This window comes from Oreochromis niloticus, linkage group LG1 (assembly GCF_001858045.2).
Source record: "Oreochromis niloticus isolate F11D_XX linkage group LG1, O_niloticus_UMD_NMBU, whole genome shotgun sequence".
Classification (NCBI taxonomy): Eukaryota; Metazoa; Chordata; class Actinopteri; order Cichliformes; family Cichlidae; genus Oreochromis; species Oreochromis niloticus.
This window is the reverse complement of record NC_031965.2, coordinates 32,841,774-32,859,537: the sequence shown is the minus strand read 5'-3', so window position 1 is coordinate 32,859,537 and position 17,764 is coordinate 32,841,774. Positions and strand designations below refer to the sequence as shown.

Below are 17,764 nucleotides of genomic sequence, written 5' to 3'. Positions count from 1 at the left end.
GTTTTTTTGGAAAATCTTACTTGTTCAGTATAAATGTGAAGTTTGAGTGTCTGCAAAAATAAATAAGCAACTAAATACTATAATGAAGTACAATTAGTCAAAGTAATTTTTAACCTTTCTAACACGTTATGCCTCTGATGATTACTTGATTTAAGATCTAATTCACCAAAATAAAAAAAGTATTCCTGTGTAATTACCTCGTGAAACACAATATAAGTATGTATATATATCTGACAATGAAAAAGCCAACTAGTTAAAAAGTTGACTTTTTCAACTTTTTAACTTGTTGGTTAAAAACAACCTGAAACAGTAAGGTTGTTGAAGAAATAATGAAAACAGAAAGTCATCATACAGTACTTTAATAATAAATACCTATATGTTTATAAAGAATGATTGAATATGACTGAATCTTATTTTTCATTTGTTTGAGCAGTGTCCTGTTTCGAGATCATCAAACAGAAGTGTAAAGCTCGAATTGTTTAGCACTAGCAGCAGGAAAAGGTTTAGGTTCATACCTGCTGTTTTTCTGTGTTAGCCCTGTGATGGACCGACAACATGTCCTGGATGTACTCCACCTTTGTCACCATCAACCGAGACATTTTAAACCCAGACACGAATAATTAATGATTACAGCCACAAAATACGTCTCTCTTGTTAAATCATGCATAGTGTAACCACAGCCACACAACTGAAATAAATCAGTCAGACATACAAGTTTAAGTATTCACAGTATACTGCACCATTACCACATTAGAGTTCTTTCCTGTTGCAGTCACATATTATTAGACAAATGGTTTTCAAATTAGCCTATTTTTTCTTTTCTAACCTTTTCACGCATAGTGCTCACTACAGTGGACATCTATTCAAAGGTTGTTTTCTTGTATTTGTGTCAGTGTTGATGGTATACTGGCACGTAAACCTTTTACACAGTGTATATTATTTATTCACTTGTCAAATTCATAAGTCAAAACGTATGCTGTCCACCTAAGTGGGCATGTAACAAACTCTTTGAAAAGTACATCAAAAAATCTTTTTTTTATCCCTAAAGATGAAAAGAAAATCCTGATTGAGGTTGTCATAATTCATGCATGAAAGGGTTAAGTATTTTGGGGTTAGGTAAAACCCAGTTTTTGAACAGTGCACCTGCGCCTGTGAATCCTTGGACTGTTTGCTCCCTGAGATCTTCTAATGGCTCATTCTCGTGTTTCTGTGTTCAGATGTTTAGCCTCAACTTGCATGGATTTGTCTGAAAGACAAGACAAGGCTTCAAGAGAGATTAATGTCCTCTACATATCCAACACAGATAATATCATTCAGACACGTACTCCTGGAGCTCCTTATGTCTCACTGTGGACATGCTCAAAATTCTTAGACATGTCACAAAAGAACAACATTAGTGAGGAACGATCAGCTGTTTCAGATGCTTTGCTGGTATCAGCCAAAACCAATGAAAAACATCTTTTAAGTGACTTTAGTGCATTTGGCTCATGCAGGACTTAGTAACAACAAAGAGATGTTTAACAGCAAAAACTGTTAACTTAAACAAAAGTGTTTGACATATGAGCGCCACATTTTTAGCATTAAATCATTTGAGGTCAGTCTTAAATCCCACCGAGAGTTAGCACTGCCTGTTCACCTATATTTTAGATGAGTGCTTCAGTACACATTCAGTGTAGCTAAAGAGCTGCTTTAACTGATTAGAAGCAATTATTCATTGACAACATTCAAGCAATGCTCAGGTGATAAAAGTAAGTAAGTAAAAGTAACTAACTTCTCAGGTGCAATTAGAAATGAGCAACACAGCAGAATATGCTGACTGTTTTTTTTTTTTTACTAAGAGCCTTAAATTCCCCCTGACTCTGTCTTTCATTTCATGTGTTTCACAACTGGCTGGTCTTATCCATGAGTGACAAGAAGTTGGTAACGAAGCAGAATGCAGCCTCAGACCTCAATGAAAAACACATTTGTTCCTGCCTGCTTATGTGCGTATACAAAAACACTAAATAAAAACCACAACCAAAGAACATGGAGAAAGGAGACTCTCCTTCGTGGGAAAAGAGAAACCATGGCCTGTGTGGTCGTAATAATGAAGCAGAGGCCGTAGTTTCAACAGTTGCCTTTTTGCTGTGGTTCTGTAATAATGTTACTTTATGTATTTTATGAATTTATTTGATTCTAGAGGGAATGGAGCCAAAGGAGATTGTGCAGTTTAATTTGATGTGAGAGACCATGTTACTATGTGTATACATGTATACAGTGCAAGTATAAGTGAGCGTATTTCTAGTGTGATTCATCTGCGGTGAATAAAACCAGCTGTTAGTATTGAACGGTGGCCAGGAATCCCGCGTACCCAGGGGAGTGACGGTGTAACAGACCACTGAGTACAGAGTTAGCTAACATCGCCTGACCATCCTCTGGCCAGTGTGCTGTACTTCTCTCTAAGGTGACTGTTGGGGAGATCGTCACTCAAAACTATTGAATAACATTATTTCTTCCAGTGAATCACCAAAAGCTGCCCACAGAAACACAAGCATGCAGTTGGTAACTAAGCAGCTCTCCCTAAAATATTTGTATCCCATTCAGGGGCAGCAAAATCCCCTAAAGTGTTCTTAATCTTTAGTGTAGGAGCTTATGTTGGGTAAGTGAAATTAAGATGAACTACCCTCCTATATGTCATTATTAGTACACTGATGTATGTATGTGTAATATGCTGCTAAAGTGTATTACAGGATTAGTAATAGTCCCCCCCCACGTTAGATTCATGTTGTAAGCACAAGATTTTGATCTATACTCCACAATCTGGCTCTGATTTCATTCAATTACTCTTTCAGGTTGAGTTCTAATTAGTATTAATGTTGTTTTATATTAACCATATATCAAGCAGACAAATAAAGGTACAGAATCTTCTCATCTTGAATTAAATAGTGACAGAAAAGACCTGCAAAGGAAAGAAGTTATATTTTTTCATTTCTAATAAAAATAAATTAAATGTACAGTTAACAGGGCTCACAAGACTTCCTTTAATGTCATGATGCATAGTACAATTTATCATAATGTAAAAAATAACAAATATTTTGCTGCATAGTGTGGGGACTTCATCAGATAGTGACACACAATCCACTGCTAAAAGCCCATGGCAAACTTTAAGTTGGGCAATCAGGCTGTGATTGCAATTATGATTAAAAGTAATGGGTGGATAATCAGTATGCATAGAAACCGACCTCTGCAACAGGGACTATTTACAAAAAAAGGAAAAAATCATACAGGGCGCATTATAAATTGTACCCACTCCACCTTCAGGATATTTTCCAAGCCAAACACATGTGCACATGTGCTTTAATAGCACTGACCATGTTCATTTCTAAATTAGAATCGTCCACAGTGACAGATTATCAGCAGTCAACAATAACTTCAGTTTGATGCTCCATACAATTTGCAAGAAATTGAATGCCTATCTACAGTATATAAAATGTTTTCAGGGTTCTGTATTAGCTCACGACAACAACAGAAGAGATAATTTGTCTTTGACTGGCTGTAAGTTGGAAACAAGGCATTGAGCATCTCATGGAATCAGCAAGTTTTAGATCTGGAGCGATCTTGGAGATTGTGGTTTCATTTCTGGGACCTAAACCAAGTCTAGCCGCTGCTGACACAAGGTGTTTGTTTGTTTCTTTCTTTTTTCTTTTTCTTTTTCTTTTTCTTTTTTTTTTTAGAAATCACTCCACCCTTTGCTAGATGCAAACATCAAAGAAATAAATAGTTCCCTGGCTCTGAGACTTCACAAACTCACTCAACAAACTTCCTGGCCTAGTATGCAGATGACATTCAAACGTTTGCATATTACGGAAACAGAGTGTCTGATCAATTACACCCAACCAATTACTGGGTCTTATAGAATGGTAGCAATACAATAAAATAGACTGAAGTAAAGTTAAGTCAAGTAAAGTCATTTTGGTGCCAAAGAGGTTAAAAGGTTAGAGCTCATGAGCTCTATGAATAAAGTATTCAAATCTAAATTTAAACAATGTTTACCAAATATTAATTCAGGCCACTGACCAGATCAAATAAATGTTTTATTTATAAAACTGTTATTATTATGAATGCATGTTTCAAGGATCTCTCCAAAAAAATCTATCAGGGAGCTGCAGCTCCTAGAAAACACCATTCCACTCCACCAGTGCATTTCTGATTTTCAGTCTGCAGGACAGACTCAATAAAGCTGTTTCCAAAATGAAATCCAAACATGGTGAAACTGTTTGGAGCTAAACTCAAAATGTCCACATTTCAAATGTCTAACTGAAAGCTTAAATTATTAAAAAGATATATATTTTTTTGCTTTATTGCGAACATATTTTTGCAGTTTCTTGATATTTTGGTATGATCTGAGCAGTTCGTCGCGCCAGCCTAATACTTTGATTTTTCCCCTACACCAGATATTGTTTTAATCTTATTAACGCATTTAGAAAAAAAGTGATTACAACGCCCCCGATGCTTGACTTTCTTCCAAGGAATATATTTCTCAAATAACGCGGTAAAGCCTGGGGGTCATTTGGGATCATGTATGCTGTTTAGCCAATTTATTATTTTATTATTATTATGGTTTACGTCATCACCACCAATGGGGAGTAAGGTTGTATACTCAGTTTCGTTAAGTCGCTTCTTTGGAGGCTGGAATGTAAATCCAGGGGGGATTAGTGAGAACACAGTGAGCTGTAAACCCTTCAGTAGCTCTCCAAGAGGTCTCTGCCTTAGTGCGTAAAGTTGGGAAGGGGGCTTCGGACGCACTGCGCAGCACTTATTATCCTACAGGCTACATGTGCGTCTCCTCTGCGGGATACTTAACGAGGATTTGTGATATTTTGATGGCACTACCCGCTCGGGTCACTGACAGATGAAAACAGTGGCGTTTGGCGCATGTTAAGGCGTTTTCACTCACTCGAGAAAAATCATCTGTCCCGGAGCGCAAAAAGGGACATGGGTCAACTTTATGGTGCGACTCTTTTACCATTTGGCGCTATCTGTGTCGTTTTCCTCTGGGAATCTGGTGCCAGCTCCATCAGGACGACGCTTGCAGTGGACACCTCAGGGTAAGTCTCAGAGATTTTTGTTGTGAGTCACATATAGGCAATATTGTTTATCGTTAATGAGCGGCAGTGTGCTGATGAAACCATGTCTGCTGCGCTCATAATTAAGAGAAGTTGTATTATGTCCGTTTGTATCTTGAAGTATAAAAAGTTTCAAAAGTAATACAAATTTCTGCACGAAAATGTTTGACTTAACGTTTATTTATGCTTTACGGTGGTTTTATGAAATATTGTGAGATTGAAGCTCTGCAAGTTTCTTGGCAGCTACCACTCCACTCATTACATTTGTTTGGCGTTCAATTTAACCTCAAAACAGTTATTTCATTGTCAGATTAGCATACAGTGCCAGAAATCATAACAGAGTTTAGTCTACGTTTTATGGGTTTCTGCTCTTTGCCACATACTCTGTGAAGCAGCCTGTCACGGAGACCCCTGGATGAACCGCTGCAGCGCGTCTAATCTAATGTGATTTTCAAGGAAATGCAAAAAGTAAAGGGAAAGTCCAAATGGTTGAAATCGGTCGCGGTGAGGAGAGCCAAATGTTGCTTGTGCTCAGACACAACATGACAGATGCTGTTAAGATGCCCGGAGAGAGTAGGTCAGGAGGTGAGGAGTGAATGGGAATGGAGCACATGCTCCTAATATTCTGTAGAAGACAAGAGGAAACCACTAAACCGCAAAGCAACAGGTTAAACACGGGGTAATTAACCAGAGTCTCGTTTGTCCAAGGACATGAAAACATGGGCATTGAATCTTCAGATTTATGTTTCCAGGGTATGTGTATTCATCGGATTCTATAACAGAGAAATGGAAATTACCGCTGTGATTGATGTCCTTCCTGCTCAAGGACATTACTACCTCTGGTAGTGTTAGTAGTGGCTGTGCACACAGGAAATATGACTGTATTGATATATTAGTCTGTTTCTTTGGCTGTGAAGTTTTTATGAAAATGTCAGAGTAGTTAATTGGGATTATGTTTCTAAATTAACAAAATTTTCTGGAATTCTTCTGTTATGTCTTATGCTATTGAAAACTGACAGAAAAATGTTACCAGGCAGTTAAAGTGTTGTAAGCAATATCACAAATATCAAATAAATAGTTGCCTTTAATATTCTAACAATATCTACACTGTAAATTAGACACTAACAGATTTTACTGCCCTTCTCTTTACCTTTCTTGGTCTTTTTCTGTCAATACCAAGTTCACCAAAACCTTTTCAGTAAAATTTGTATTAATTACAAGTTTTAGAGTTTACATTAACAATATAATTTCATTATCAAGTAAGTGTAAGTCAAAAGACATTAAATATCTTGTTTCTTTGATTAAAAACACTGCAAAATCTATGCTTCAATTTACAAAAATAAAAATAAACAAATAAAAGCATAAACTTATCCAGGTGGAGAGACTGCAACTGTAAAGAACAGAAGATTTTTCATATATTCTTTTAAAAGTTAATTAGGGCAAACCCTCAAATAGAAATGCCAAAACTGAAATCTAAACTAAAAAAAAAATCAGTTGGCCTCCATTAATGCCATGCATTTGCATACATGCAAACTAGATTCACACCAGTCTTTTATGTTACAGTACTTTTGAATAATAGCTTGGATTCCCTGTGGTATCAAACTATGAATATGGGGGAATTCCATGCTAAACTGTAACATCCCCCTTTTCACATCCAACCTTGGATCTCTTTTTGCTTGTACTTCCCCACACCATGTTTTATTGCTATGTAGCTTAACACTGCTGGAAAACAGTGCCAATCAATCACATCTCCTTTTCCCTTTTTTTGCTTAGAATGGAGTGTCCCGATAATAAAATCTTGACGGTGGAATATCCCTGCATTAGGGCCGATGGGAAGAATGGCACTTGCTTCAGGTAAGCTGTGCAGCTGTCACTCAGATCACAGATATGGATTTTCCTTGGACCCCTGAGAGCCTAAAATCTTGGCCACTAAGTGTAACAGCAGTCAGTTACTCTATATCATACATTTATATCTATTGTTTTTCCCAGAACAGTGATTTGCTCAAGGACACTTGAGCAAATCACAGAATGAGTGCCTGTTAATCCCTGTAGGGAGAATTGAACATGAATTATTCTGAGGTTATGGAACAGTTTCTGCAACCACTAAACCACTCTGCTGTGTCATTTCCACAAATCCACATAGTTTATCCCCTTTTGGAAACTCTACATATCCACTTGGGAGTGAAAAATAAAAAATTCCCAAGGGTCATTACAGAGAGATTAAATGACAATCCTCGGTGAACATAAACGTGTCAGATAACCTTTCAAAACATTCTTTTTTTTTACTTGTGTTGTTGATTCTCTTTGATAACTACTAGAGAGTGTATAATTTCAGTGTTTAGCAACACTAATGTTATTTTCCCTGCAGTTTCCATTAGCATGGAGATGATTTCCACTCTCCTGGCCCTGTGACAATAAAACAGAACTTCAGCTTGGGTCCAAAGCTAAAACATTTAGGGAAAGAATCCCCCTTCCCCAGGGAGAAAGGCCTGTGTTTTAACCTAAAAAGTAGAAGCAGTCTGTGAAGTGATTAGCTATTTTTATTATACTATACAAACAGAAGGACATTTGTCCAAAAACCTCTTTAATTAACAACACCAAATTTGGTTGAGCTATTAAATCAGCATTTAATAAAGGCAGTTTTTATGTAATATGTACAGAGTCAAGTAAGGTTGAACAAAGATTAGAGGGATAAAGTATGGAGCAATCCTCTAAAGTTATGAAATATTACCTGAAGTAACTGGCCCCTCTCTTGTGCTTTTTCTTTATTACTCATAGTCTCCAGAAAATGTTTGACATTGTAGTCTGTGTGTTTTGAAACAAAGGTTATGCAGACATTATGGCAGTTTATAAGACTTTCACCTCGTGATACATCACACACAACATGAAAAAGTTAGCGTGGATCACTAATGCTGACACGGAGATAAGTTTTGTCTGAAGCCAAACTTTGGCTGAAGTTTGCTTGTTGGTGTAAGAATATCTTTTAATTAATGAGGAACCAGGTCTGGTGTGAGGCCAGATCATGTGATCTGTTTGCTTTCAAGGTTAGACTGTAACAGGCTCTGTGTCTTATTTAATTTCTGGCTCTATGAGAGATCTGTGGTGCTGGAGGAGGTGGATTAGATGAGGTTGTATTTTCCTTGCCATGCTTTTCTTTGTGCTCTGTTCAGCACAGACCTGGATCAAAAAGATTTCACAGATGACTTCAGGGGGAAACCAGATTGATCCATTGTGTGTATAATATATGACGTTCAATTCTGTTTTAGCGTAGGCTGTATGTTGTCCAGACATAACTGATGAGTGCCACACCACATTTTCATCTGTATTAAAAGAGGTACTTCATGAGACTCGCATATTTGTTTTTCATCGTCCGTCATAGATTTATCAATCTTCTGGATTTTATCCAGCACATTTCTCTAGACAATTACTGTTAGTTACTGCTGCTCTGTGCGTCAGACTTATCCATGATCAAACATCAATTTTAGTGCAACTGGCTTTTACTCTCTCTTATTTTTTGTCACCATCTACTGGACTTGACCAGTCAAGCTTGCAGTGGCTAGTATTGTGATGAATGAACATGTTCTAAAAGGCTTAAGGTCAAAGAACTGCAGTGTATCCCTCTTGTACTGATAACATCCATTAGAGCCAGATTTATTCCCTAAAAGGGATGAATGGAGCAGATAAAGCGGCAACTTCCATTGTGTGAGGTCTTGTTTTGCTCAGTTACTCATGAATCCTGTTGTTTTGTTGCTTTTTATATTAATTTACACATGTGAGCGACATCAGGAGGAACCTGCAATGAATTAGCTTGTGATATAGCCAAAGTGGCATATCTGTGCAGATTATATAGAACATGCACTTTTTTATATATCTGAGTTAGCAAATATGCAATTCTTACAAGATAAAAATAAATCATTTGATCAATTAAAATGTTTCAGCGTGCTGGTAAAGGGCTACACACGTGACCTCTTGATTGGCCATCACTGTAATAAGGAAGAAAGTGACAAATAATTTGGAGCATTTAAACCTAAGTGTCTACATTATCCAGGGTATTTATAGTTATGGGCATGCTCAATGACAATGCAGTTTGGGAAGCCAGTGCAATTTCATTATTGCTTTATTTCACAGCTTTATGGTAGTTAGGACTATCTCCTCACAGCATTAAGGTCCTGGGTTTGAATTTGCTGGATGACTGGAGCCTTTCTGTGTAGAGTTTAAAGGTCTCTATTATATTAACTGGTGATTTAAAATTGGTCCTATGTGTGCATATATTGTTGTTTGTCTCTCTCTGTTTACTCAGCCATAGACTGGCAGCCTATTCATTGGGATAGAGATAAGCTTTTGGAAAATTGGCCTTTTGATGATGGGTCATAAACTCTATATGCAGGGTGGACACAGCCACCCTTTACTTATATTCTTTAATGGTCAGCAAGGGGCAGCCCCTCTGGTTGCAAAAATGCTTGGTTGTATAGAAACCTAGGAAAATCATTCTATTGTATCTATCTGCCCTTCCATTAATCCATCCATCCATCTTGTTAATTCAATTAGGGTTGTTTAGAAACTGGAGTCTTGCTCAGCAGACACAAGCCAAAAGGCAGGACACACCCCTGTAATCCCCAAAAGTTGATTCTGTTCATCTGGACGTAGTGTTTACAGTGGGAAAAACATTTTGTCAATCAAGTGACTTCTTCAGTCTCAGCTGACTGCAGGTTTCCCCAACTTATAAACAGTATATTTGCACAATGGCTGAAAAAGGCACCACTGGCAAACAATGGGTTGTGAGGTCAGTTTCATGACCTTTAATATGCAAATTATTAAGACCATTGATCAACAACCACTGACCAAAGACCATTGATCAATGATCAATGGTCAATTGTCATTGATCAATGGTCACCTTATGCTTTCTTTAGGTGCCTTCCCAGCTTTTACAAATGTCCAGCTGGGATAACCACAACAAGAGTCAAACCTTGAATACTGATGTGTATGCGCTGGTTTACGGTACACATTTTACAACTTTTAAATGTCCCTAATTACTGATGGAAATCTCACAGTCTAAGAAGGCTAGCCTGCCACTTATCATCTCCTACTTGGTGAACTTGATGTGTTGTCCACCGAGTTAATGTGATCAGTGAGTTGTGTTACGTCCTGAGATTTGATTTTCACCCAGGTGTCATCGACATTCCTGAACCACTGACTTGGTGGTGTTCCAGGGTAGGATAACAGAGTCCTGTTTTCCACTTCTTGCTTGTACACGTTGGCCACAACGGGTGAAACTGGGGAACCCATGGCAGACCCATCTGCCTGTACTACTGACCATTGTATGTGAAATATGTAGAATGAAGACACAGTTCCAAAAGCAAACACACTTGGTCAATGCTGAGAGCGGTCCTGTTGCTGAGATTGGAGTTATCTTGTAATCTCTTACGAATTACCACCACTGCTTCCGTGACTGGAACATAAGTGAAGAGAGATGTAACATCATACAAGACCATTGTTTCTTCTGCTTCCATAATAGCATCTCTTACCTTCTCAACAAAATCAAGGTGTTCTGGATGTGGCGTTTATAGCTGCCTACCAACAGGTTGAGGATCAAAGCCAGAAACTTTGAGATGTTATAGGTGACTGAATTGATCATACAGACAATTGGTCTCTTTATGTATCTTTGGTAAACTATACAGACTTGGCGCAGCTTTCACTGGGTTAATAGCATTTTCTTGTTTTTTACTACTTAAGACACTATATCACCCTCTTCCTGTAACCACTACCTGGGCCTCATTTCACGGGGGTCATAAGTATTTTTGTCACTGAGCAGTGACAAAATTTTCTCATGATAGTCTTTCTGGTTAAGCAAAACCATGCATCTGCCCAAGTCTTCCAGAAGGATGATAATGTTGGAATGTTGAGCGATGTCAAACCACTAATTAATCTAATATGTGAGACAAAATGCAGGTTCCATCCACAATCTTACAGCATTTTCTCATAGCCTTGAGTGAGAAAGCTTACACTATTCTGAGGCAACAATGCTGACTCCCTCTCTTTAAAAAAGACCTCCCTACAATACCAAATGCAATTCTGCTGAAAATAGTTTATATTATAACCTCACACGACCTCTGTACATGTAAAGAAATCCACAGATTGACAGGCCTGCCATGCTGAGTTGTTGTGGCTAAGCCATAAGTGGACAACTGAAGTCTTTCAATTGTATTTGACCCACATCAGGTCAGTTTGACAGTCTAATCTCAACCCACAGCATTGTAGTGTCCAGACAGGCTGTACATTTTCCAGGAATTTCTGGTTCTCAGGGATTGTATTTCTTTACCTGGCACTGCTCTCCCATATTCAAATAATCTGGGAATATGTGCTATTTCTATAGCTTTTATTGAAGAAGACATGTTAAGCGTTTGGAAAAATTCACACCTTCCAAAGAAAATGAGCTTAGTTGCTGTCAAAACAGCAAAGGAAATTATGGAACTTAAATTATGGTTGCTCTTACCACAAGCTGTTTCACTTTTATGAAAAGGATCCTTTAATGTTTGACAGTCATATTTAACAAATATTGGACATTCGCTTATGAATCAGGTATTGCATTCATTAAATAAATACAAATTAGTCCAAACTGTTGTCAGCACAATGAAGCTCTGACTCACCGTATATTGCAAGTGGTTGCTGTCAATGTTTATTTCGCTGATTATCTCAGCTTTGGTGTTGCCTTCCTCTGCTGCATTCCATCTGCCTTAATGTTAGTTGAATGCCTGAAATGTAAATGACATGTCTCGGTCTCAGGGGGGATTCCTGGTGTTTTGCAGAACTAAACTCACCATCTAAACAAAGACCGCATGTCCCCTCGCCACTGTGGCTTTCACAGCAATGAAGATGAATCAGCTCAATCTCTGCATTTCTATTGTTCTACCCACTTTGTGTTCTTATTCTGTCTTCGATGGTGGTCAAATTTCAGCCCGGCCAAGCCAAATGTTCATGATTTGTACCCTGTTTCTGAGTGAGTGTGAGTATGTGTCAGTTTGCATGTTTATGCATGAGACTATATGAATTGTCTCTGTATTGTCTGTGTTGGCAGTAACTGCAGGTTTATGATGATGGGAGTTAATTTTCTGCACTCGTGCTTTAAGCGCTCTCAGCTGTGGAGTCAGATGGAAGACTGATGTGCTCCACTAAACTATAAACAATTTTTTTCACATGATTGACATTTCCTAGTTTAAATACCCTGCAGGGCTCATTACTGCAGTAGATAACACCCATAACATCATGCTACAGTATGCGAGCTCAGGCTGTTGGTCAGGCAAAGTAGGGGATGGTGATAGATGTTAGGGAGGCATGGTTGATCCTAATTGTTTCCATACTTTATGCTACTTTTGTTGCTACAATGATCCATCCCTCCCAACGGGATCATTATAGTTTTTTGTTCCATCATATCCGAGAAGTTCTTAAGCGGTATTCATCTTTGGGATTAATTTACAGACGGTAGGATAACATAATGTTTTTTTCAAGTATAGAGAGGATGTGGACACTTCATTTGCAATTGGTGGCTGTGGCTAGGTAGAGTGAGTTCTCCTTCATTTGGAGGGTCATTGGTTCAGTCTCCAGCTGCTCTAGTCTGCATGTCAAAGTTTTGGGCAAGAACCACAAATTTTCCCTAAAGCATCCACTGATGTCTGTGAGTCTGCATAGAATAAAAGCAGTGTGTGAAAGTGCTCAGCAAGACAAAAAATAGCGTCATAAACATAGTCCTTTTACCAGATCTCTGTGTTTTATGAGGCTTAAAAGTTCAACCCATAACAAACTTTTTGTCTATTTCATTTGTTGTAGTGTGAGTTCAGGAAGTCAGGAAATCAGGTGCAGAGATGTTTGCCTTTCCTTAAATACACTGGAACAAGATGACTTAGCATTGCTGAGAATTAGAACTATTATTATTACTATCCACTGAAACAAAGTGTACAGCTAGTTAAGACAACAGCTCAGCCAAAAGCATCACATCGTCATAAGCATGAGGCTCTCTTCACAACTCTTTACACATTTCTTGTAGAAAGAATATTTGATTCTGGGTTTTACTATTGCACTGAAAACAGCATGTCCTGCCACCATCAATAAAATAACTAATATATTTAGAGATAATTACTGAATTCAGTGGCTATTGAAGAAAGAACTGCAGCTTTACATAATATCTTATTTGACCAGATTAGAAAGTTGTAACCATATGTGGGAGGAATTTATAAAGTCAGTAGATGCTGTGCAGTTGACTGCATTTGCAATCATTCCCTGACTTTGGTTCCAGGAATATCTCAGGTCTGACTCACAAAGTCCTTGGTCATGTTGGCTGAATGTTTCCCTCTAAAGCTCCTTTGCAGGGGTCTCTGATATCACTACGATCTTGAGCCTTTCCACACATTTTTTCCTTCACGTTCACTATTCGTCTTTTCTATTTGTCTGAAAATCATCCATAGAGGTAATTCTTCACTCGCTGTCCTCACTTCAAGTCAGCATAGAGGATCTAAAGGCAGGCCAGAATATTCATTAACTCTTATTGGCAAATGTTATATCCTAACGTTAACCTCTTTATAAATAACCTGTTAACTGTATTTAATATGATGTTTGCCTATGATTAGGCTAGTTTAATTCATCCTTAAATTTCTTACCATAACTGCTTCCTTCACTCAATAGTCCTGCTGTTTTTGCCTCTGTGATTGCATGCCAACTGCAGTACCTGGCATTCAAATGCATTTCATATCAGATAAATGCAAGCTCTATGCAGTTTCCAAAAAGCAGTTTGGGCCAGTGTTTCTCTTTTGATTTTAAACAATACATTTCTGTGCAGAAAAGCCATTTTATTAAGGAAAGAATGATCCGTCCAAGTTTGGTTTTAACTACACAGTGATGTGGCTCTAAAGTCAATTTGATAGCAGGTTATTTCAGTTCGTTGGTTCAGACTGAAATATCCCTGTAACTGTTGATTTGATTACCATGAAACTGAGCACTGCTTGGGTAACACCCTATGCCGTGTACCTGACTGTTCATCTTATGCCACCAGCCAGTCAATGTTTGCAGCTATACAGAGAAATATTTAAACATCTCCTAGAAAGATTGGTTCACATGGCTGCACGGCCATTTATGTTTCCCAGATGATTCCCGTTCTTGTAATCATATTCTGTAGCTGACATGTAGTCCTGTAACGAAATGGTTGAAGAGTGGATAGCAGTGGTTTTAAAGGTCATGCCACAGTGTATGTATATTTATAGCACAATTAGAACATCCTGCTAAACAAAAGTTGAGCATGTTTCTTTTACTTTCTATATCTTTTGGTCAGAACAGATGAGGTGAAAATATTTACATGTATGGAAACTTTCAAAGTGCTCAGTAAGAGACATAGATTCCTTCCCAAGCACCAAGTCCAAACACAACCCCCTCCACCCACAGTTGCCCTATGTGTCACCCAGAAACATTTAAAGTGTTCATTTCTGGGACCCGACGGAGTCTGACTCAACTCCATGCCTGGAGTCCATCTCCACTCTCCAGCTTCCCTCTTTCTAGCTGAGCTCTGGAGAGACACAAGCCAGGCCTCCGTCTAGTAGCCTCAGTGTTAATGCTGGGGTAGAGGTCAGGTCAAATGTAATAAACAACAAGTTTTTTTTACATGTTAGATGCTGGTTTGGAGAGAATGTGATTACACAGCTTTGACAGTTTTTGTGCTAACCAGATATATTCAGTGGGTTAGTGTTGAGAAATTGGTCCCGTCTTTGTCCTTGTCAAAAATGATAACGACTGATCTCTTTAGGGAAAAAGAACTAAGTGTGACAGGAAACACTTTAGTCGCTCTTGATTTGACCCAGCAGCCTTTGCTTGTGTCCTGATAATTTCACCTCTTAGGACCTTTGTGTCCTGGGAAAGGGTAAGATGAGGCCACAAGGGAACGTCTCTGGTGTCATGGTCCCGCTGAGTGAGGAGTGCGTGTAAAGTTTCAGCAGTAAAAACTGAAGTAACACTTATTTCCGGGTGAATGACTTCCTAACTTCAAAGTTCATATAGACCAAATCATTCAATGTCTAACTGACTGACCAATTTGTTGACTGACTGATTGACATGCTGAGGTGATTGATTAACTCACTGAGAGGCTGATAGATTGTGATGATGGTGATCCTTGTGCATCTCTGTGTGTGAACTTTGCTCTGTTACACCTTGTGTTATGTCAGTGTCTTAAACTCCCTCTCTTCTCCTTTGGATTTATTGCATTAGATTTGGCTTTTGCCTCAGCTCTGAATCCTAAAGGGTCTCTTCACATTCTTAGATACTGAATGATATTAAATGGGATAGCTTGAAGGCTTAGTTGGAATGAAATGTATTTTTAAAAGTACTAAAATCACTAGTTGTTAAAAAAAATCAACAGCAAAAAACAAACAACGGAAATGAGTCATCAAGCACATTTTGAAATGACACTCACGACAAGAGAATTTATATAATTTGGCATGCTACTAGCTGGCATTCACTCAACATGCATTCATCAATTTATATAAGTTATATAACAGCCTCTGCGTGCGTGTTTCTTTGATAGTAAGTTGACATTTTGCACAAAGAAAACTCCAGAAACCTGGGAAAGAGCAGTAGAAAGAACAAGAAGAGACTCATGGTCCCCCCAAACTGTTTTTCCTGCCCAGTTTTGGTTTGATGTTATGCCAAGTGTTCAAGAAACCATCCATTCAAGAAACATCTATTATATAGTTTTCACTTTTTTCAGCCTTGGAGTTTAGAAAGAGGTTTCCTTGTTTATGTAAGGAAGACTATGCAGTGATATGCAATATTTTACCCAGATTTTGCACATATTTAACAAATTTATTTTGACATAAATTGTAGCTTATATAAGTATGATAAAGTCTGGAGAAAAACACAATTTCTTCTTCTTCTTTATTCTGATGCACTCTGATGTGGGCAATGGTCCATCTTTTTTATCCAATTTGATCAATACTTTTTAAAATTTTGCAGTAGTTGTTATAAAACAACCATTTGCATTTCGTGCTGTTCCATTAGCAACCAGTATATCCCTTATTAATACAAAGATACAACAAAAAAGACACAAAAACATGCACACCGGGGAGAACTAAAGAAAGGTGCCAAGATGAAAAAAAAGAAAGAAAAGTAAAGGAGGTGTTGGGTGACTTTGGAAAGAGAGGCATCTTTTTGATCCATATGGAAGTAAGCTGCACACTAGCAGTTGGAGCGTTCGCCTCAGTGGGGGATTCGCCTGTAAAGATCTATAAAAGGATCAGAAAGTGGAAATCAGAGCGTGGAGGCAGGTTGTGCTGTGTGTTTTTCCTTTCTGTCCTGTAACTGGCTTCCCACCTAGATGACTACATGTGGTGGAGTGCTGAGTGAGGCTCTGCTGACGGGTCGCTCTGGGTGAATGAGATGTTCCCGGAGGAGGACATCACCTCTGCTCAGTTCACATCCACATGACATTCACTCGCATTTCAAACTTTTCTTTCATTCATCACACTCTGAATCCATTACTGTCACTTGAACTTTTTCTATTTTTTATCTACTCCTCATGTTATCCCTTGACATATCCATCCATTCTGGCCCGTCATGCTTTGTTTTTTTCTTTCAACCTTCCTGTGTCCTTCCTCCTAACATTTTATCATACTGTCTCCTATTTCCTTTTATCACATTTATCACATTTTTTCTCAGTTTCTACTTCCTTTCTAAGGCTCCTTACCCCTTCTTACCCCTTCTATCTATTCACTATCCCTCCATTCCCAACTTTTCTGTTTCCCTTATTGGATCAGAAGCATCAGAAACATTACAGATTTCAGATACCACAAAAGTTTTTGTAGTCTTGCAAATCTGGGGGGCATTATGTAAATATGTGGGGGAAAGAGATAACAAATTGAGAGACCTGTTAACACTAAGCAGTATACATGTCAAATGTGTTCTGACTTGTCATTATTTTTTAATAACATCAGTCATCCAAGTTGTGGTGATGAAGCATACTCATGAAGAGCACGCAAGCTGATTTGTGTTGGATGTAGATTGGGGTGGGCAACTCCAGGCCTCGAGGGCCGGTGTCCTGCAGGTTTTAGATGTGTCCTTGATCCAAAATAGCTGATTTAAATTGCTAAATGACTTCCTCAACATGTCTCGAAGTTCTCCAGAGGCCTTGTAATGAACTCATCATTTGATTCAGGTGTGTTGACCCAGGGTGAGATCTAAAACCTGCAGGACACCGGCCCTCGAGGCCTGGAGTTGCCCACCCCTGATGTAGAGGGAACTTAACAAGATGTCAAACTGAGGAAAACAGGGACACCGACACATTAACACAGAAATGAGACAGAGAGAAGTCTAGATGAAGGAACTAAGGGATGTTAAGAAAAGAAATCAAGACACAAACCAAAACACAAGATTGCATAATGAAAGTCATCAGCAGAATACCTATAAAGTATATATAGCACAGGAAACAAACACTCACTGAAGTCATGATGAAGTTTACTAAAATTATTTACTAGAATAAAGAAACCAAAAGCAAATATGAAATCCAGCAAATATAAAAATCAAATTGAACTCTATATTTTCAATAAAGCATCAAACCAGCCTTAAAATATATTAACTTATATATTATATATTAACAGAAAACTCTTAGAACATGATAGTGAGACTGC

General features: G+C 38.2%; 1 protein-coding gene across 1 annotated transcript in view; it reads left to right on the top strand.

Moving 5' to 3' along the window:
* Nucleotides 1-4,605: 4,605 nt before the first annotated feature.
* Nucleotides 4,606-17,764, top strand: part of LOC100695086 (collagen and calcium-binding EGF domain-containing protein 1) — a 37,447-nt gene continuing 24,288 nt past the window's right edge. Inside the window, exons 1-2 of the mRNA XM_005447679.4 lie at nt 4,606-5,087; nt 6,879-6,959. Coding sequence (XP_005447736.1) covers nt 4,915-5,087; nt 6,879-6,959 — 254 coding nt within the window. The 5' untranslated portion in view covers nt 4,606-4,914. The remainder of the gene's footprint in view (nt 5,088-6,878; nt 6,960-17,764) is intronic.